General features: G+C 44.3%; 1 protein-coding gene across 4 annotated transcripts in view; it reads right to left on the bottom strand.

The window, feature by feature from the left end:
- Positions 1 to 22,595, bottom strand: part of JMJD1C (jumonji domain containing 1C) — a 159,745-nt gene that overhangs the window by 46,637 nt on the left and 90,513 nt on the right. For 2 of the 4 annotated variants that reach the window (XM_036385398.2, XM_036385399.2), the window contains exon 3: positions 9,639 to 9,752. In XM_036385398.2, the coding sequence (XP_036241291.1) occupies positions 9,639 to 9,752 (114 nt within the window). Of the gene's footprint in view, positions 1 to 9,638; positions 9,753 to 14,827; positions 15,010 to 22,595 lie in introns of those variants that run through there. The other 2 variants (XM_036385400.2, XM_036385401.1) reach the window with 2 other exon arrangements.

Below are 22,595 nucleotides of genomic sequence, written 5' to 3'. Positions count from 1 at the left end.
GCATTTTGTTTTTTCTAATTGCAAGAGAAACAGGGAGGGAGTACTGGTCCTAAGCCACTCAGTCATGTGGCAATACTGGAAGAGCCTTTGAGTCACTAAGCAACTCACTGCCACTATGGGAAAAGAAACCTCAAAGTGCAGACATTTCCCTGAAGCAAGCAATTAGCAGAGTGAAGTTGATGCTAACAAGGAGACCTGCTAAGTAAGTAGATTGCAGAAATCTCTTTTGTACATTGATATTAAAATTTAAACTGAGAACCAGACACCCTGTGAATTGTGAACAGCTTTCAGGAGGTATTCAACAAGACCCAAATCACATCAGCTGAAGGACAAGCTGTATGGATGTCAGCATCTTTAAGCTAAAAAGAAAGCACATTCTGTGGATCACCAGTTGTCTGGACTAGTGGGCAACCAGAGATCAAGCCAAGACAAGAGGCCTGCTCAGACACTGACCACTTTACCAGAGACACATGCTCCTTGCTTGAGGGACAGCAGGGGTTATCAGTGGCAGCTGGAAGGCTGTGTACCACCACCACCACCACCACAGAAAATGACTGACCACACAGGTCATCTCTCAGCTCACAGCAGTCACCTCCACCAAATCCTTTAGCAGCTGCATTACTCAGCAACACCGGATTCCTTGACAAGACTACTGAGAGCTTACTGAACAGCAAAGGCCTCTCAATGCAGCTCTGCAGAAGAAAACTGCAGAAAACTGTCCAATACGTGCCAGTGTGATGACAGATCCTAGAATCAACACCACCTCCTAGAGATATTCATCAGTGTATCCCTCTTGTGAATGACTCCCTGCTCTGGAATTTGAACTACCACCAGCATAGATTACCAACAGCAATCACACAGCTACCTGGTCTCTCCTGCAGATAACCTCAATCCTATTTACCAAATAGGAACTCTGCCAACATACAACTTTCCAACTCCTCTTCTCTGTAACTCATGATGATTATGGGCAGAAGACAAATCCCTACAAACAATAAAAATATTTAAACTTTTTTTTTAAGGCAGAAAAAAAATACATCAGATACCATCCAAATGTTCTTGAATCCCAGCGTGTTTTAGTCCACTGAATTACATTGTTTTATTTTCATTATTTTAAATTTCATTATTATAATTTATTTCATTATTAAGTGTATTTATTTGATAATGTGTTTCTTGTAATACAAAAATACATACATGTTGGCCCACATGCTCGTATTATGCAAGTAGATCAAAATAAAGCTCATTTTTCTCACATTTTAAAAGTACCACTTTAGTTGCAGAGAACTTTTCAAAGTTAATTTCTAACAGGATTTAAAGCAGCACTATCTTTTTTTTCCTGTAGAGAACTCCATCATGACCTGTTGGAGCCTTTTTAGGAATTTTCCCTATAAATAACAGATATGACCAGCTGGGACATATATCATAGCTGGATTAACACTACAGCTCTCTGCAACTCTAGAGAAAGCAGTGGATATGTCTTTTATAGAACTGATGAATAACAGTCTTGCAGAGAGGAAAGATTAAACTGCTAATCAGAAAACAGGGATGTTTCAGTTATTGCTGCAATAAATTCCCTGGGGTAAACTTAGGTAAGTCATTCAGAGTTTAAAATTGATACAATCATCTTCTATTTCACCATATTTTTTCACAGACAAATCTCCTAGCATGTAGAACCAAAAAATTCCTATTGAAGACATAATTCAAAATTGAACTACATTACTTGGGGAAGGAAAAAAAAAAGAGGAAAAAAAAAACCTCAAGCCTGTCAAGCACCATAATTCAGACACCAAGTCTTATGCATTCTGAAACCTGCTTTAACCTGATTTTATCTCCCATATACCAAAATGGTGTGACATGGTGATAAGACAATGAAAGGGAAGAAAACATTCAAATGGGGTAAAACCCCTGCCTCTATGCTTGAAATATAATTTCTAAACTGCATGCTTAAAATTCACAACTAAAATCACAAAAAATGTAATGATTAGTGACATGCACAGAAATTACTATGATTAAAACTCATTTGCTCAGCAAAACCATTAAAATACTACCCTCAATAATACTAGCAGATACACTCAAGTAGAGGAGGTTACAGGGGAAGAAAGGGAATAGTTAACTTTAATTCCATTCAAAAGACAGGAAATGTTTGCTAGATTAAAGGGGGGGTTTCAGTATTTACAAACAATAGTAGTAAAAGGACTTTATAACTGTAATTACTAGTATACAGTTAAAAATAAATAATGCTTTGTGCATCAAGTTCTCCACAAGCCCTTGGTAAAGTTATTCCAACATCTAAGAAAATAGCAAGATTCATACTTGGTTTTAATTCTAAAACTTCAAGTTGGTATAAAATTACTTGAGTTTCTCCCCAGATGTCTGACCTGGAAAAAGAATTAGGTACACAGACCTGAAACTGCTATAGCTCTCAACCCCTACTAACTGTAGCTCGCTGAAGGCTGTGGAGCAGCTCCCGTGAAGCCGTAACCCCAGACTACAAATTATTACTTCTATTAGTGTAATTTCAAAAACACACTCTGTAAGAAAAATACCTAGAGCTGCAGCCAGAACAAAGGGACATTGTATCAAAGGGAGGAAGGAAAGCAAACAAACCCATGAGCACTTCACCAAACGAGCTGTTGTGTTATCATTTCAAGATAAGGCTTCATTTGGGAAAGAACACATTTTCATGAAACTCAAGTTTGCCCCTACCTGAAATGCAGGAATGCCTACTCTCTTCCTGCTCTGGGTACAAACTCCCATGCAACACTGCAGAGTTTACTTGCTATTCACACTTCTGGGATCCATAAAGCACCAAGGATTCCCAATCCCAACAAAGAGCAGCTTGGGAAACCAGGAACACAGGGGCAAAGCAGCAACTGGTTATAATGTGAAACAGACTTCTCTAGGAGCTGACTCTGAGTCTGGATTACAGAAGCAGGGCTGGTCAGGACCACCACATAAGAGAAATACTTTAAACTTTCATTTTTAATAGATGAAACAGAAATTTTAAGGACACAGAACCAAGAATAAGGCTTCCTTCACTTACTACTGAGAGATATTTTCCATGGATTTTTACTGCTGAAAAAGTAATCACTTGTGATCAAACACAGGAAATTTTTGCCCAGAAGCACTGGATGGATTTTTAAACTCAGTAATCCCAAGCATGGCCTTTCAGAAGTACCAAAATACTTTAGTAAAAGGATTTCATATTCACTTTCAAAGAAGAAGCAGGTTTTTTCTATCTCTTCCATTCTGAAATCCAGTCTTTTAATTACTTACTTAAATACTACCTCCTAGAGTAGGATTAATGAAATCAAATCATTGAACTGGTTTTTTCAGAAATTGTAGGAAGAATATGACAAAGGAAGGAGAACTGTTTTCCTATGGATCTGAGTGTCATCTGCATTGTAGTAACCTCAGTTTATCCCAAGGACCTTCCAACTCTTTCCCCATTGCTCCCTGTGTACCTTGCCACAGCTTCAGCAGCTCCACCTGAACTGGTGCAGTCACACTACTGTGTCACCTTCCTGTGACTGATGGCCTCCCCTGCACACTGCTCACTTCCCTAAGGCTTCTCAGATCTGAAGAACTCCACTCCTGAGCCAGACCTTGCTGAGAGACAAAGAAAGTGACTGGAGTTCTTACCAGATCAAGGTAAAACAGAAAGGCGCCATTTTATTCCATCTCTTCTGAGAAAACGAGGAGGTTCTCAAACAAGAAGCTCTTCTTCAAAGAGAAGCACAAATACAGGCTTAGGGCAGATGAAGTACTCGTCCCTCTGACTCTGCAAATGGAGGGTGCCAACCCCTCCTCCCTCATTCCTCTCCTTTTGTGAGCTGGGATGAAACTCTCCTGTCCTGCACGTGTTGCTGGGAGTGAGGAGTGCTGTGAGTCATCTGACCCACTTCTAGCTAGACCAGCTTTGTGCTTCCCCACATGCTGGAGCCCAGCACTTCAAGTCCAAGTGTCGGTAACGAGCTGTTTAGACCATCCTCTTTACAAGGCTGCCAGGGAAGCCAGCTGGACTCCTTATGGGTGGTCCAGAGACATGGGAAAGAATGGAGACAGCTCTGCAGCACAACACTGAGCGGAGTTCAAGATGCAGAAAGCTGTGTGTGCCTGGGTTGTCTGTGGAGGAACCAAAAGCAGGAGGGGAGCACAGAGGTTCTGTGGCCGGCACCCGGAGCTCCCGAGCTGCTTCTGGCAACCTCAAAGGGTGGGACCAACCCCAAAAAGCTCCTGCCTGCCCATCAGTGGAGGTAAAAGTTTATGGGAAAAGCAATTTTCGGCTGCAGTAGTTATTTTTAAGCCTGAAGCCTAAAGTAAGAAGTTTGAAAGATGAGTGCACATATAATTATGGGGTGCTTAAAATACAGACAGAAAAATACTATTTTATCCCTGTTTCAAGATGTTTAAAGAATTTTTTATGTGCACATGTCATTACTATACAAGCCCAGCTTACTTACTCCTACAAGCAAACAAGTCACAGAACCCAAAGGCATCCAGGTCTGAAATATCCAATGTCTGCCCATAACGAACAGAAAAGCAGAGCAGTGGTGTTGGCCATGGCCCTTCACTCAAGTCTTTCTTAATGGCATATATGACTTGAATTTGTAATAGATCAAGATAAGTGTATATTAGCTCCTGTATCTGATGTACCTACTTCATGATTAGTGAGAAAGTTTATTATTTCAACAATCTTTAAGGCGTGTTAGACATTTGACCTGCCAGCATTCAGATGTGCCACACACATTTAGAAAAAGAGCAAAGTACAGGTGCCTATCACTGTTCATGCAACACCTCCCACGGGGATTTCTCATTGCCCTATCTTTACATCTGCAACCTTCAGCACTGAGGTAGACAGGCAGACTGTACCATTTTGAAACACTAAAGCAACCAGGCTTGTCTTCCAGAAAATAAAAAAAGTTCTGAAGGAGAGTGTGAGGCCTGAAGAGAGATTTCACTATAAATATTCATTCTTTGCAAGTTTTTTTTTCTTTAAACCAAATAAACAAGAGGACTTTTGAAAGACTGTGCACCCTTCTACTTTCCTCCCTGAGTGGCAAAATACCCTTTGCAGGACATTTAATGATTGTGAAGGAACTTCATTTGAATTCTGTCCTGCCTCCACTGTGCACATTTGCTCCAGTGCTGTGTGCTCAGGAATCCTTTGGAAATACATTATCACACACAGTATGTACATATTTGGAAGTATATAATCAATCATGCACGCTTGCTCTGCCCAACCCAGACACAGCTGAAATGCACTCACTGCTTCAGGCAAAGCAGAGCCTTTCCAGATCTTTCCACAAGCCTATTTTACTATGAAAAAAACCAAAATATAAAACACTTTTTGTTATTCTTCATTTGCTTGTCCAAAGTATAATGCAGTTGACTCCAGCTGCTTCAGCCAGCAACAGCAGAATCACACACTTCAGCCCAACAGTGTCCGTGACGGGCACTGCCAAACACCAGCCAGACAAAAACACCACTCTGATGAGGTCACACATACCATATGCTGGGCTTTAATGCTTCACATCCCCATCTATAGTCCTTCAAGTAAACGACAGCGCTTAAACAAATTAAGGCATGATTAGCTTTGCTGCTGCCTAACTTAATATGTGTACCACAAAACAGACACACAGAGATGTCAGAGAACAGTACAAATAACTTATTACAGAAAACCTCTTCAGTTCAAAGTACCTGATTGAGGTCACACTTGTATGTGTACACTTAACTGTTAATTTTTCCTTAAAACAGCTTTTTGGAAGAAATGTTCATTTTCATACTATACCAAGAGCCATTATTAAACTCACTACACTAGTGAATTTTTAAACACAGAACATACATGATATTATGAATGCAAAGTAGAATTCACTTTAAGGACCTAATCTACATGTCCATTTCAAGACTAAACTTCCTACAGATACAAATTTAATATAAAAAATATCAAAAAGTTGTAAACTTTATGTCTATTTCTTACAAAGCACAGAATTTTCATTCCATTGCTAAGCAAAGTACCACAGCAAACCTTCACATCTGCTTTATCCTCAAGATCCCCTTGTCACCACCATAAAAAGCACAACATGACTAAATGGTCTGACCATCCCACATTAATGAATGAGTCACTCAGTCACACACAAGTTTCACATAAAGAATAATATAGTTTACATCCTCCATGAAGCAAGAGAGATAAAAGCCACAGGAAACAAGTTGTAGGTTAGTGTTTAAGGCACCACACATACAGAATCCAAGCAACTTCTCAAGAGAAGAGCAGGATTCTAAGCAGTACACAAAAGGCGAAAGAAGAACCACACGCACATTTAGCAGTAAAGAACAAATTCACTGGCAAGTGTTACAGTTGGTATGGCAAACCTTGTGAAGACATGGAAGTGGGCTCACATAATGCAGCAGCGTACCCTACTTTTAATAATGATATTCATCTAGCCCTTAGCAAGGTCACTGAATCTCCTAACAATTGAAACATGTTTATTTATGCAAAGAGCAGACATGGCATGGGAATGCATGGGTCACGATTCCCCAGAAGTCCTGCCAAAGTCTCTTTAATCTTGTTCTGGAAGAACCACTTCTGGTAACGACAGTAATTTAGTTCTTTGCCTACTCAAACTTTGTTTTTCCTGCCAAGTCTGAAAGGATGCCAAGTGTGCTGTTTTCTCTGCTTTAAGCAGTTGTCACCTTTACACTGGACAGCAGCACCTTATTCATGAAGCCTTTTGGCCCAAGAGTTATGTGAAACACCACTGTTTCTTGATCAGAACTGATGTGAGCAGAATTCATACCAAATACTCCTCTGCTGTCCATTACCAGTATTATGAGTCCATGTAATGATGGGAAAAATTAGTCAGTAGTTAAGAATTATATCTGAAGAGAAATGGAGTCTTCCCACACAAATTCAAACTTTGTTTGTTTTGGCAGGAAGATGCTGGAATTTTAGGCACTAACAGCAAAATGCAATAAAAAAGTGTTTAGGTCAACATGGTCTCTAAGGACTTCATATTGAAAATGTGCAGCCATGAGAGCTTGAACAAAAAACTAAACACGTTTCAGAAGACTCAAAGTTAACTCATCCCTGCAAAGAATGATTCCTCAGTTCTATCTTCTGCTCACAAGCAGATCAATGCTATTCCAGACTAAACAAGGGAGCAGAACCACCATTTTTTTGAAAAGGACATACTAACAGGAAGTTTACCAAAGATTTATCTAGGATCTGGTATTATGGCAAAGAAAAGGGAGATCTTCCAGAAAAAAAATACAAGCACAAACTACCTAACATTAAGTGACTAATGCCAGGAATGTGATTTCTACCATTAACAGAAAACAGCATGCAAAAGGAATAGAAACAATCCTCCCACTTGAGTTATCTTTGAGCAGAAAAAAGTCTCAGTAATAAAGCTAATATTTCTGTCTAACATACTGTTAGTACATATAGTTTCTATTCTCTTGAAGACATTATCATTCAGTAAAGCTCTTATCTGTACAATTAACTTGTGAAACTTGGCACTGAGATATTGCCAGCCCTGCAAAGAGAAATTCCTATGAAAAACATTTCTCAAGCTTTTTATAACCATTCAAATAAAGAAATCTTTGCACTATTCATCAGTGAGCACAATGCTGTTTTATGCTACTGCAGTCAATATCCAAGCAATATCCAGTTAAAATGCAAATTCTGGGTGCCTTGGTACTTAGAGGAATCTCTGTCAGGAAACTTCTTGTAATATTAAAATAAACAATTTAAGTATCTTGTCGCCAAACTACTCATGATGGATACAGATCATCAACAGCCCTCATCTCAGGTTTCAATAGGTAACTATTTGCTCCATGAGAGGAGGAAAGAGCCCGATCTAACACAGAATTGCCCTCTATGTATCAAAAATAGAGGCCAACAGTTAAGGAGAACAGGCTTGTGTCTGGAACTATTTTTGACAAGCTACTGCTTTGTAGCAATTTTTGGTGAATACGTCTTTGAGAAGTGAAGTCGTCAACACTGCTAATTTCATATTACTGATCAAGACAGTATGACATATTTTAAAAAATCGCACCTTCAACCTGAATGCACCTTCCCAAATTAAGGAGCTTCCAAGTCTAATGCTTTATCAGTTAATATTCTTTGGAGGGCCTAAAATGGATAGAACATCACAATGTCACTGCCTGGCAATGGCATTGTTTAACAAAAGGCAGTCCTCCTATGCTCAGTTTGCTTTGTTCAGATCAGAAATGATCCACTGCCAAAAGGAGATCGATTACTGTTACTGGAATGAGCATTACCAGACACATGATCTTGACAGATTTCAGGCAAAGGACAGACAGCAGCCCCAGTATTTGCTTTGTAAAACGAATCGGGAAGGTTGCGGCTGGCCTCGGAGGGTGAATTTACACTCCACGGCTCAGCTGATTGAAGAGGTCGCTGCTGCCAAAGGAGGATATCCCGCTCCGTGTTTCGTCATCCTGACCCCCTCCGTGCAGGAAGCCGCAGCACTGCCTGCACCCCGGGCTAATCCAGCTCAGCTCATCAACATCCCAGGCTTCTCCCCCGCGCCGTGCCCCCCTCCCTGCTCCAAAATCAAGGCTGTGCTGCTTTAGAGGACTGAAGGCAGGGTCTGAGAGTGGGAGCTGCTGTCTGCGGCACAGCCAAACTGTTCCAGCAGCTCGAGTCATAACATGTAACCTCACCCTGGTGAGAAATGCTCAACTCGTTTGGCTTCCCTACCACAGGCACACAAAAGCACCAGCCCTTCCACGAACTGAACCTCCCTCTCCTTTCCCTAGGATTCTCTCTCAGCCACTCTCTTTTTCTAGCTCTGTATTTGGCACTGGGAAAAAAAAAACATCTTGGTGAAGCAGGAGGGAAGAAGGGGTGTCAGGACAAAATTACATAGCATTTATTCAGGGCCATCTGTTATTCCAAGCCTCTAAGTACTATTTCTGTAACACCACAGTGTACCATCCAAGCCATAAGGAAGAATTTATGGCTATTGTAATTGCAATCAGTTCAGCACAAATTGAAGTATCAAGTGTTTTTCTATTTGTCATAGAAGAGATTTTTTTAGACCTTCTTCTGAAGCAGCAAGGGAGGGAATCACTAATTCTCTTGTTCTTTAAATACACACACGTTAATATAATAATGTGTTTCTAATTAATGGAGAGGCATTAAAATCAAGGATACTGGAAATTTTAGCAGGCAACAGTAAGAAGAGTGTTTCTTTTTTAAGATATTAACATTTTCTGTTATTTATTTTCCAAGAGAACCAAAAATCAGTAAGTGGAATATCACTGTAATCATGCAAAGACCTGAAAATGAAAGCTTCAGAAGGAGGGATACTATCTTCTATCTGCTCTACAACTAATGGTACTGGTTAACCTTTAAAGGGGTCAGGTATTTTATCTGAACGTGCTACAGTAGTATTCGTGGCACAGTACACACCTTGACATGATCAGATTAACTAGAATAATGGAGTACCCAATATAACCTTTCACAGAACAAGGAACAATCTCTGCTAATAACCAATAGGAAATTGTTCCTGTAACAGAGAACTTGAACATATAAATGCACTTAAACAATAGTAAAATCATGGCTTTGAAATAAATCAAATGGATAGTATTCATACACTAGTCAAATTTCTTACCTGATAGGGCTGAAAGGCACTATCTTCAGTTACGAAATCCAGCTGTTTGTCCACAAGGAATTCTACTGCAGTAATTGAATTGTATACACTTTTTCCAACCAAGGGCTTGAATGTCTGTCAAGGAAAAAAGAGTAAATCAGGCAACTGAAAAAACCCCTCAGCATATCAAACCCCCAAAACTGTATAAATACTGATGTATTTTTCCATTAAAATTAAATAACAGTTACTAATTATACAAGAAAGGAGAATTTTGTGTTCTGTCGTTTTTTCCTTTGTGCCGTTGGTGGAAAACCAGCCAGAAAAGAGAACTACACCATACATTCTTCCTTTCCTTCACTATGCTTGAGCAAGATTGTTTACCACAGAAGCTCAAAGTACAGGAGCACCATTCCATCCTAAACACAGAGCTCAGCCCGCAGCTCCTCTCTCCCTGCCTGCAGGACCAGCTAGCACAGCAGTGATTATACTAAGGACAGCTCAAGTGGAAGCAGACTGCAGAGAAATCCCTCCCCCCGCTTCCTGTTCTGAAATCGTTCACCTTGCCTCAAGTCAAGCATCTCATTTCCCTGCCCATCTCTGAACTGTTCTGACTCTGCTCCTGCCGCCCCCGCAGCCGCTCCTCCCTGCAGCAGCAGCCGGCTGCTCCGGCACACCGCCCCCGAGCGAGCCCGCAGCGGCCCCGGGCCCGGAGCGCCGGCCACGGGCAGCTCGCAGCAGGGCCGGGAGCCTCCCCACCCACCCCTGGGTGGGGAAGCAACAAGGTGCTGCCCACCCTCGCTGCTGGAGGAAGCGAGGAACCTCCCAGCTCTGCTGCAAAAGCCAGGCACAGAGAAAAGGCAGCAGGGAGCCAGAGGCTCCTCGACACCCGGGCACAGCCTTTGCCCAAAGCCCCTGCCCTCATGCAGGCACACACAGCAGGATGCAGCAGGGAGGGCGCCATGGCTCCAGCGAGCTCCCCTGAGAGGGGACAAGCAGGCAAAGCCTTCCCTGCTGGCTGGGTTTCCTGGAACAGAAGCACAAGGAGAGCCCAGCCGAGCGGGGATGTACCTACTGGGGATGAGTCAGGTGAAAAGGAAATCCCAGCGGATGGAGGGGAGAGAAATGCTGCTCTGAGGACAGACAGGAACAGCAAGAGGAAGACATCTGTGAACAAAAGAAATGACTGGCAGAAAGAGCATGCAGGATGCTAGGGGAAAAAACATGGAGGGACAGAAAAAAAATAAGAGGAAAGTTATTTTACAGGACGCAAAAATAATAATGAGGGAAACAGGAAAAGAAAAAAGCCCTTTGAGACCGATTCTAAATTTAAAATGCAGGAGAAAAAGACAAAGAGGAGAAACAAGGGCAGGTCAAACCACATGGAGCACTGTGCAAACGTTACCAACATCTATAATATGCTGCTATAGCAGCTCACATGCAACATCCTGCAGCAAGAGACCCCAAGTACTTACAAGGGAAGGCAGGATCACCACGACCTATTTACAGATGGGGAAACTGAGGCACGAAGCAATCCATAACTTGACAAAAGCCACTAAGCAGGGCAGCAGCAGAGCCAGTGACCTGCCCTCAGCCAGTCTGCAGGCAGCTCCTAAGAGAGCACTCAAGGTTTTATCAGGCTTCATTACCTACTTTCAAAGGTGTTGCCTCGAGATTAGGCTAAATATAACCCAAGTGTCTCTGGAGCTTCAGCTCTGGCACTTACTAAACAAATGAGAGAATTCTTCATGGGAGATACATTATACTTTCTAATAAACCTATCAAACTCCACAAACGCTCCGACTGAATGCACAGCATTCTTGTTTCCATTTTATTTAAGGTTTCACTTCAGCTGCTACTCTTTCTCAGACAAGGAAGGAAAAAAAGCCAAACCTCTCCACCAACAGGTAACTAGACAAAAGGGCTGGAGGAGCAAGAGTATATGATAATATTCCAACTACAGAGTCCAAATAGTAAATAATTATTTAACCTCTAATAGCTAAGAAAGGGCCTTTGCTCTTACATCACTTTCCTATAATGGATCTTGTATTGCTAATGGTTAAGAGAGGGTGGAGTTCGCATCGTGAAATTGCAAAGTGTTGAGTGTACAAACTCATAAGCAGATTTTTCTTTGAAAAAGCCAATGTTGTAGTCCTTCAGCTCTTTAACTGCCCCCATGTCTTCCTTCACACTGTTCTACTTTTCCCACAGGGCCTTCTTTCTAACTTTCTGAGCTATTATTCAGGTCAATAAATGAGTTTCCGACTACAAACAACAGGACGTACCAAATCAGCTAAAACGAAACTGTGTGGAATGTGCCTTGCAGTTATCATTCAGGATTCAGACAACACTACAGATTAAGGTACATGTGAGCCACTGGTTTATCTTCCTACTGGTATTAAAAGAACTAGCTCCAAATATAGATCTGTGTGATTATTCTGAGAAGAGAAACGTAATGCCTTCTCCCTTACTTTCATAGATCTATGCCTCTAGACAGGTCAACGCCCCCAAAATACTCATGTGGAGGGAGGATGCAGGCTATCCCACAAGCACAGAGGAAAAATATGTAAATAAATAAAGCAAAACCATGCCATGTCACACACCTCCTCCTATGCGGATAGCCACTCAGCTGCACATCAAGAAACATTGCCACTATCAACAACAAAACACCACCCTTAAGTAAACGCCTTCTTGGAAAAGCAAAGTCCAGACTCCATCAGTTCCACGAGATAGGCAGGCCACCAAGGAGACACCCAACCTGGGATAGGTTAGGGATTTGAAAAATTTTAAATGGAAGACATAACTGAATTTCACACTACATATCATATATGCCCAAAGACAGACTGAGAGCACAGCAGGCAAGAGTCAGCTATTAGAGGTAAGCATATGAGGCATGTAACGACATGAAAATATATATAAAAAGGTCCAAGAAGTTCCTTGCAGATTTTCAGAGGAAAAGCTCCTTGCAGATGCTCCCTCTTTCCATTCCCAAAGTGGAGAACAACTTTAAGGACAACCAAGCATACTGGCAGAAATCAGGAAAAGCTAAACCTCTGTAAATTAAAATCTCCCTTTCAAACCTGTAGCTTGTAAAAGAAGTTTTATATGTTAACCCAATTCCTCAAAGACCACAACTGAGCAGAGGACTCAAGCACTCAATTTTAAGTGACATCTGGCTTTACCACTATTCTAACTAGACGCTTAAAAAAAAAAAGAAATAAATCCCACTTCCCCCCCCCACCAGATTTCCCTGCTTAGCCAAAGGGAGCTCCATGAATACACACACACACACTCTCTCTCTTTAGCTCCTTTGCTAACAAGTTCCCTGATGCTGAATAAAGGGTGTTTCTTACTCTGCCCCTCGCCATGGTTTTAGCCTGGCTCATGCCAGAAATAACCTGCCTACAAGAGGCAGCTGGCACAGCACTGAGTCTGAAAACTGGATTCTGATCTTCTGGAAATTCCAATAATTCTTCAGAAGACATAAATTAGCATCACTTCACAGCAAACAATCACAAAACCATTCAACAGCATTCACCAAATACCAATACAGCAAATTACCCAGTGACAGCGTTTTCTTATGCCCAATAACACAAGTCATCTCTTTATTTATCTTTCCAAAACCCCCATAGCAATCACAGGACCCACTTTCCCAAGGAAGCAGTAGCAAGCAAGCACACAGTGCATTTCTACCTCTGCCTAGTGCAATTAAACAGCTGGAGTGGTGGTAATGTACCTCCAGCATCGAGCAGGGAGCTCCCTGGCACTGGCCAGGGCTCCAGAAGCTGCTGCACCTCGACTGCTGCAGCCTGGGCGCTGCCAGGCTGTGACACCCAGAAGGCTCAATGCAGCAAATGCTCGGGTTACAGCTGAGCTCGCAGCTGCTGCCCAGCTCATCCCGCACGTAGCACTGCCTCAGCTGCCTGGCTGGAGCTCACAGCCTGCTTAGCTGGGCACTCTGTGCCGCAAGCCTGCTCCCCACACCACAAAAGCACATCCTACAATGCACACCTACCGCAGTGACCCTTTTTAAAAAAATCTTTCTAGAGGAATTCATGCCCTAAGCCAAACAGACTTTTAAAGAGCTAATAACGTAATTTAGAAAGCTATTCTTGCACTAAAACGTCTACATTCTATACTTCTTCCTCTTTAAAGCACAAAAATTGAAAAGATCAATTAAACCTAATTTTTACATGCTATTCAGTAAACTTTTCCACATATTGTTCTCTAACCTTGCTGTTTAGTCTGCAATAGCGCAAACATCGGCACCTTTTCTTTATGACACTTAATCATTCGAAACAGCTGTAGCTCTCTTCCAACGCCCGTTTGTTGCCATGGTTTGTACTCAAAGGCAGAATTACCGAGTGGAAAGAGCGGACAATCAGTAAAGCAGATCTGACGTTAGTATCGAGCACGGGGTTTCCTCATTCGCGGATTACCCTGCCTGCAATCCCTACGGAAGCGGCCGTTTCCAGCCAAGGCGTTATTCCGGGCAGAACTCCCGCAGCCCTTCGGCGGGGGGGGCAGAAGGAAGTACCCGTCGGGACGCGGGGAGAAGGCAGCGCCAGCCGGGCCCGCTGCCCGCCGGAGCTGCCGCATGGCAGGGCGCACCAACGGCGCCCACGGCTGCTCTAACGGCGGCCTCCGCGCCGTTAACGGCCGGCACCGAGTCCTGCCGCTCCCGCACCCCGCCTCAACGGCATAAACTTCAACGAAGAAAGCAAAAAAAAAAAAAAAAAAAAACCCAACAAAACACAAAACCTCTTTTTTTTTTTTTTCCGAACTCCTTTTCTCCCGTTTCCCGAGGGGCGCAGGCCGCCCTGCGCGCCTCCGCGGGCGCAGGAGGTGCCCGGTACTCACGCTGCCCCGGGCTCGCCGCGCTCTCGTCCCCGCCGGGCCGCGCACAAAGCCGCCGTCGCCGGCCGCGTGCCGCGCCGCGCGCGCCCCCGCGGGAGCCCGTTCGTCACGTGCGCCGCTCCGCGCTCCGCAAGGATAGGACGGAGAGGGGCCGAGGGCCGCGATAGCCCCGCGGGCCGGGGGCGCGGCCCGTTCCGCCCCAGCAGCCTCGGAGGGCAAACAAAGGCGCCCGTCGCAAAGTTAAAGTGTCCGCGCGGGTACGTATCCCGCGGGGGAAGGCGCGGAGGCGCCCCTCGGCCCCCCGAACGACAGCGGCGGATTGTCCCACTCCCCCCGCCCCGTCGGCCGGTACGCACCTCGCCCGGCGGCCCAGCCCGCGGGACCTCCGCGCCCGCCTCCGCCTTTGAACTCACAAGGAAAATGGTTCTCACCGCGCCGCTTCCGGGTCGGGCCGGGCGGCCGCGCCGGGGGCGGAGACTGCGGGGCCGGAGGAGGAGGCGGCGGGGAGGAGGACGACGACGACTCACCGCCCGCCCTTTGTGGGGCCGGCGCGGACTATCGCGCAGCTGTGCGCTCTGCGGAGGCCCCGGCGCGTCCCCGCTGCTGGGTCATGGCGCGCTGCCGATGCCGCCGCTTACATAAGGGCGGGCGCGCAGTGCGCGGTGCCGGGGCGGGAGGAGCCGGGCGGGGAAGCACCGAGCTGAGCGTCGGGCGAGGAGAGCACGCCGCGGGAAGAGGCGGCGCTCGGCAGGCGCGGCCCGCGGCCACGTCCCGCGGGGGCGGAGTCCCGGGACACGTGTGGTCGTGGCTCGGGAGCGCGGCCGAGGCACCCGGGGGCCCGGAGCCTCCTGCTGCCGCTGCTCCGCGCCGCAACCTCGAACTTCGTCTACAGCCTCGGTGCTTCCTCCCGCCGCGAAGCTGAGCCCGGCCTTGGAAAGCTGCTCTCCATCCCTCCCGCGGGTGGGCTCTGCAAAGTTAGCAGCGAGGGCTGCAGCTCGTCCACATTCAACCGAGGGGGAAAAAAAAGGCAATAAAGAGGAAGGGCGGGTCAGGCATGAGCTCAGTGCCTGGTTTGGTTCCAGGAGCAGCCGGAGCAGAGGGCGGTGGGCGGCTCCGCTCCCCCCTGCGCCGCCCAAAAGCTTCACCAACAGCGCACAGTGCTCAGCGGGGACTCAGCCCGGGGACTCGCGGAAAACCTCAAGTACAATTTCCTCATTTTTAGTATATAACCTATTTTCTCCGTGACGACCCCCCGCCCAACACCCCCCCCCCCAAAAAAAAAAACCCAACCAAACAAAAAACAAACGTGTTTTCACACTTGCCAATGCCACTAACTAGTTGTTTACAGTTTACATGGAAACTTCAACTGAATAGTCCAGGGGGAAAAGGTTCAGGGGACACTTCCTAATGAGAAAATTATTTCCAGAGAGAAATTTAGCAAAAACACCTGTAATATACTCCTTGAGCTTAGCTCACATACATAAACATGGATAGTAAGAAAAAAAAAAAAAGAAAAAATAATCACAAGGGAGGTTGCGATAGAGACATTTGTTTTCCCCAATCTCTTTAAACATAAACAGCTGTACATTTTTCACTTCACGGAAAAAATACAAGGCTTGTCATTTGCCAAGAAAGTATGAGAATAATGGGAAATCAATGCATGACTACATCTCTGTTCTCATCTTGAATTATTCCAAATGATGTAAGCTTAAAGGTGTACTGGAATGCTATAACATACTAAGCTCTGAAATAAAATACTTAGGTACAGCTAAACATTAAAGTTGAACTGGAAGGTTTTCTACCCACCACAGGCTTTTCTCCAGCAAACTGGTTTTCTTCCATAACAGCACACAAGCAAGGACAGGAACCAGGCTACCTGGTGTTTGTACACTACCCGGCCTGTGCTCAAACCACGTAACTGCAAGGCTCCTGGATTTCACTTGGAAAGACACTAGCAGAGACAGTTTATGGTATTGATTTTCCTTTTTAAGTGGTCTTCCATCCAGGCTGGCTCAAGGCAGCTGGGCAGCCTTATATGGCAGCAAGGCTGCGGGGAGGCAGCAGTGCCTTGAGCAGCCTCCATCTATTCCTGACCACCCAGACTGGACAGTTGCTCCTCTGGTTTCTGGCACCCCTGCCACAGCCCCTCACCAGATTCACTCAGGGCTCACCACCAGCAGAACACCACTCACTAACCTCCTTGGTTCCCCCACAACACACCTCCTGCCCCAGCCCTGCCTTGGTAGGGCTGCACTGCCTTATCTCTGGAGAAAAAAACTAAACATCTTAGTGACACCATTCTGACCTCATTTCCTTTCACTTCCTTTTTCTCCAGACCACCTCTCACTGGGTAGGGGGGAATAACACCTCAGTCGCTTTCACCAGTACTGAGAGAGGTCATGCAGTAGCAAAGACTGAAATGCAGCCTTATCCCAGGTTTGGGGCTGCAGTTTGCTGTTCCCCCTTTAGATTGGAAGTGTGCCTTGTTATCCTCCACCCAACAGCAACAGGGCCACTTGTAAAGTGGGCAGGACAGTCTTTCACAGACTTGGTCCTTCAGAGGCCTCATCACCACTAAGAAATAAAACTTGACCTATCAGTAATATCCGACACAAGAAAATATCTTGGAACTCAGACTGCCAAGTAATCAATAAACAAAGTGTTTTTCCAAAACTTAATTCTGTACTTGTATGATCTTCAATTTAACTTTTAAAGCACATTTTAGATTACCTCCAAGAAGTACTGAGCATCCCAAAGGCACACTACTTCCACCACTAGATTCCCCTCTTTCTCATACACCTTTAGGTTTTGTTTTACCATTTCTCTTAAGAGCCCAGACACTTAGCAGCTATTTCAGGAAGGGCAAACAAATGAAAAATGCCTATTACAGAGCTCAACATACTTCATGCTACTCTTGAACTAATGGTGCTGTGATAGCTGGGTGGTATGTAGTGCAACTGTCAAAGCAGGCAATCCTTAATAATATCCAAGACAGACACTATTAAAATACAAATCACAAGACAGTCTGGAGGACAGGCAAGTTTGCCCGTTTGGACAAAGCTTTATTAATAGATGGCGACTTAGTAACAAAGAATATTAATACCCAGCCCAGCACACCAATTCATTACCACAGAGGGATTTTGCTAAAAAATTCTCATGTTGCACCAGCTATGCATGGAGTACTAACTCAGCAACTCTTATTTCCAAGAGTTTCACTCAAAGACATCCTCAGGAAAAATCCACTAAGTGGTAAAACACCTTCTGGAAGTTAAAAAAACCCAAGGAAATTGCTACTGGTATAATTGTTAATGTTAAGTAGACTAAGACAACATAAAATGACATTTACATCATTACTACTTAGAAAATTTACTACAATTTATATGTGTATGTTCTTAACAAAACACAGATTTGCCACGTAAAGGTAAATTTTTAAATAAGAATTTTTAAAATTAGTGTCTATCCAAGTCTGGTTTTGACATTTGCAAACTACTACACTTTAGAAAGGCTTATTTAGTAGTCACGTTATTTTAGCACTGTTTTCCACTACTGTTTGCTTCTTCTCACAATTGGGCCTGAGCTCTGTCAAACAAGCCATACTATAAGCTTGCAGAACAGAGCTGCCTTTGTTCTTTGGCACTGCCAGTCCCCTATGGAATCAGGCAGCACACTGAACTGCACTCAACAAACAATCCCTGACCTTCAATTACTGCCTTGGCTCACTGCCACAGGATACATGTATTACTGGTAACACAGCGTGCCCTATTTTGCAGATAATCACTAGAACTACAGATAATCATGAAAATCAACGGAAAAATGCAAACATTCCCTTCCTAAAATCGCAGTTGTAACTTCCCCGGTGTGCTGCAGCCCAGCCCAGGCTCAGGCCACGCATGTGAGGACAGCAATACTGCAGGTTTTGTATTTTTAGTGACTGCATGAAAAATTCCAGGTGGTGGATGGTTTTGCCGTCCTCCGCTGGACGTTTTCAGTTTGTTTTTTGTTTGCTTTGAGGCGGAAGGTTGTGCTGGCACAGTTGTGCAAGAGCTGCTCTTTTTTCTCCCCTGCTATTTTTCCCCTCGAGGGGCCTGGCAGGTTTTTCGGCAGGGCCCGGTGGCAGCTGCAGCCCTCGCACTTGCGGGCTGGCCGGCAGCCAGCGCCGGGCCCTGTGCCACCGCCCTGCTGCGAGCTCCGGCCACCGGGAATGCCGCTCCGGCTGCAGGGGAGCGGCAGCGCGCACGGGTCGGGGCTCTGCCGGGACCCCCTCGGGTTTCTTGCAGGGGGAGACCCCCCTGAACTGCAAACCCTGCTCCTTCTTCACGCCGAGCCAGGGAAACCCACGTGCGCAGTGCTGCGGGCCAGGAAAGAGCACATGCAAATACTGCAAATGAGTAAATATTTGAACTTTAAAACAAATGAAGGTTAGTTAAATCGGTCTTCAGTATTTAAATTAGCATTTTTTTCTACTTATCTTCTTCCTGTCTGTGCTGCTCCACATTTGCTTAGCAAGCAGAACCGTTTCATAGTGATAGTCCTGCAGATATTTCCTGCAGAAATAATGCAGTGTCAGGGCAGAGCTACGGTCAGCCTCATGTTAGTGGAGAAATGAACTTTCCCATTATGCATTTGTGCAACCCATCGAGTTCAGACCCTGTACTTAAGTGCAGAAGCCAAAGTCCAAAGGAGAAATTAATGTCTGTGAAACAATCATTACTACTGGAACTGCAACAGGAGAAATGCAGTAACTAGCATTCAGGTGCCAGTTCACTTGGCAAATTCTTCATTTAACTCTCCTTTTTTGGTTATTGAGGTGGGCAAATCAGACATGCAAAAACTTCACCAGGCTATCTTTAGTAATTTTTCAAAATTGAGAAGCTGAGGACAAGAGTGTACATGAAGGAACATATGCAACAGTACAGTTAATACACTCCAGATCAGTGCTAACTGATTTTACAGTATATTTCAAATTAATCCAATTTAAAATATGGTGTCTATCTTTTTAATGTTTTCAATTTACTTTTAAAACCAATTTTGTCCTTCCCTGGGCAGGCATCATGGGGTTTAATGCTGCATGCATCAACATGACTGTGCAATTTTCCCCATTACTTCATCCCCATCTACTTCATCATACCAGTACTGTTAACACAACTGTGGGAATAAGTCCTGTTAGTGATCTGGGTCCCTGCTGCAACAGGAGACCAATAATTGTGATAAAAGAAAAACCAGATGCATGGCCTTAAAAAAAAAAATCATCATCATTGTAGTCAATAGAATTGTATGAGTTTTCTTATTTGCTGGACAGTGCTCTAACTCCAGATTTATGTTCAAACACAAAATATTGAGCAGTCTCTCAGGCATCACTTTGTGGATGTCTCATTTTAAGCCCAGCATCACTGTAAAAGACTTGCATTTTCCTAATCCCCCTTCCCTCATTAAATGATCCAAAATGCTGGGACCCTTGCCACTCACTCAAATTGAGTAACATCAATGTCACCTTATGTGTGACCTGCTCTCTCTCACTTCTGAGTGCAGGTCTTTCTAATAAAGCTTATAAAACACATTTTTCTACCCATCCCCATAGTTGAGAGCACCAGCCTATATTCATTCTGGATTTCCTTCTGGCCTTAATAAATGCACACATGTTCAGACCATACAAAATGCTGTCACAAACACTCCCAGCCACTCTTTGCATTCCTTCCCCCAGCAGCCCCATTACATCACACTGCACTTCCCGACACAGCACCTTCCAATCCTGGTATCACTCATTTACCAATTTCAGGAACAATTTACTGACAACACTAGCAAAGATGATTCACTGACATCTTTCCATTTTCTCCTTGAAACTCTGCCTGCTGGATTGACCTCTGAAACCTTGACAATGGCTTGGGCACTGCTTGATGGAAGCCTCATCTTCCCTCATAAGTAATGCCTTCTATTTCCCACCTCCTGTCTCTGTGTGTCATCTGCCCTTGACTCACACTCTGATGTTAACTCTGTGCAGAAAGGAACCCTTTTCATTCTGTGCTTGTTGTACAACTCATTTGGACAAGGGAATTCTGGACTTCCATGTGAGTTTTCAATTGTCGTGGTAATGTGCCATAACATTCATTAACCTTGGGATAGATTCTGTCTTCTACAAAGCAAGCACAACACCTTCAAGTTCATAAAGCACAACAGCTTCAAGTTCATAATGTTCTTACCCACACTGTCTGCAATATTCATCAAACCCTTTTCAACTTGGGTGCCATCCATGTTTTGCAGTATTCATGCTTTTTCAACCTTCTTGCTTCCATCACAGTGATGCCAAACTCCGTCCAACTCATTTCTTGGCTTTTCTTTCTTCTTCCAGTCCTATCAGCAACATTCACAATGTTCTTGCATCCTTTTCCCCTATAACTTACTGAGTGTAACATTCATTTACCTGGCCTCCTTCCAGCCTCACCTTCAGAAAAACAACCTTAGTAAGAAAATCAGCTTCAGGCTTCTAAACATCCACTGCATTTCTGCTCTTCTGATTCAGCAGCACTGTCGTGTCGCTCTCATTCTTCCCACTAATTGAGATCCATTACAGAACAGGAGTCCACCTTTCACCCTCCTACTATTTCCTGTTCCTCTCAGACTACATTCCCAACTGCCTCTCAGAAGCTCATCTTGCTTCCTGAGTCACCCAGATCTAGCTTTCATAAGGTCCCTTTCTGTTCTTATTACCCAGAACCTAAATACCTGCCTCACCTTTTTCCATCTTATCCCCTACGTATTTGTTAACTTGAATTTCCAGAACACTGGGGTTTTTTTCCCCAATTCTGCTGTTTTTTCAGCTCCTCTGCCCTGCCACTCCCTGTCCTTTGTCTAGAGCATCTTATTCACCAGCTTAGTCATCTTCCTGTCTTTTAAATGGACTGTATTTTATTTTGCATTTTTTCTGCTTGCTCTTTACCAGAACAACTCGGGAGCATCCTCACCACAGAAAGCTCAGCTTCCCACTGAAGTTGAGATTTCTTGATGGCTCAGGATGCTGGCAAGGCCCTTTGGTCCAGGGACTCCTCCTGGAAAGAAGCCACTGGCTCCACTGGAGGCGAGTCAGGGTGCGGTTCTGAGGGAGCCTCACTGCAGGCATCACTTCCTCTTACAGCAGTGGTGAGCACGCAGCAGTGCTGGTATTTTCCATTCCTGTAGCCCCACAGGACTCTTGTAACATCCAATGCTCCCTACATGCCTGACACCACACCCAGGGTGTGCAACGTATTGACACTATGCTATAAAATGGTCGCTTGAGTAGTAGGCTGGGACAACCCAGTTCAGAGAGTGGAACTGCCTCTTGAAACAGAGCTGGATATGTTAGAGAGAAGCTCCTGTTTGGAGCTATTTGCAATAACAAAACCCTCAAAAACACACAGAAGGTGAAGAAGAAAAACACTGAAAAAACATCAAGAACTGAGAGCAGTATTTAAAAAGAACACGTCATGAAGCTGAACGAGGGGAATACCTACTTCATGTTATCATGTGAATAAAGTTGTTGTATATAAATTTGGATTCAGTTTCTGAGAAGCAAAAGACTCCTCAGGGCCACTCCTCGTGGTCTACATTTACTCCCTGTTACTGAGAGCAGTGCATTTCACTGTTTGGCAGACACAGTAAGAGCTGCAGAATAAGCACGTTCAGTCTGCAGCATACTCTGAACTGGGGATGAAGAGGGTGGTCCAGGGATGGTGAATAGTTAAAAGGCTGCAACTTCTACTCCTTCCTCCTTTTCTACTTGCACTGTCTCCAGAAAAGCAGAAACCCCATTTGGCAGTTCTTTAGGCTTTCTAGCTGGCTGTCTATGGATTCCCATAGGCCATCCACGGAGGGAGAGAATTACTCATTTTGGACTCAGTGCCTTTTTGCTCTTAGTTCCAGCTTGTTGGGAGTAAGATCATACTGGAACATTGGTCTGTGTTTTGCAATACATCTTTTTTATATTCTAAACATTGTACACTTTACCCATAAGGGTATCTTAAAAGTAGTATTTTCATATTTCCAAACATGAAGACTTAAGTATTAAGTAACAGTGTGCATCATGTTTTAATTATCTTTATAAAAAGCTCCGTCTTACTGAGACAACGTGCTAATATATACTCCTCAAAT

This window comes from Molothrus ater, chromosome 8, assembly GCF_012460135.2.
Source record: "Molothrus ater isolate BHLD 08-10-18 breed brown headed cowbird chromosome 8, BPBGC_Mater_1.1, whole genome shotgun sequence".
Taxonomy (NCBI): Eukaryota; Metazoa; Chordata; class Aves; order Passeriformes; family Icteridae; genus Molothrus; species Molothrus ater.
This window is presented reverse-complemented; position numbering and strand designations above follow the sequence as displayed.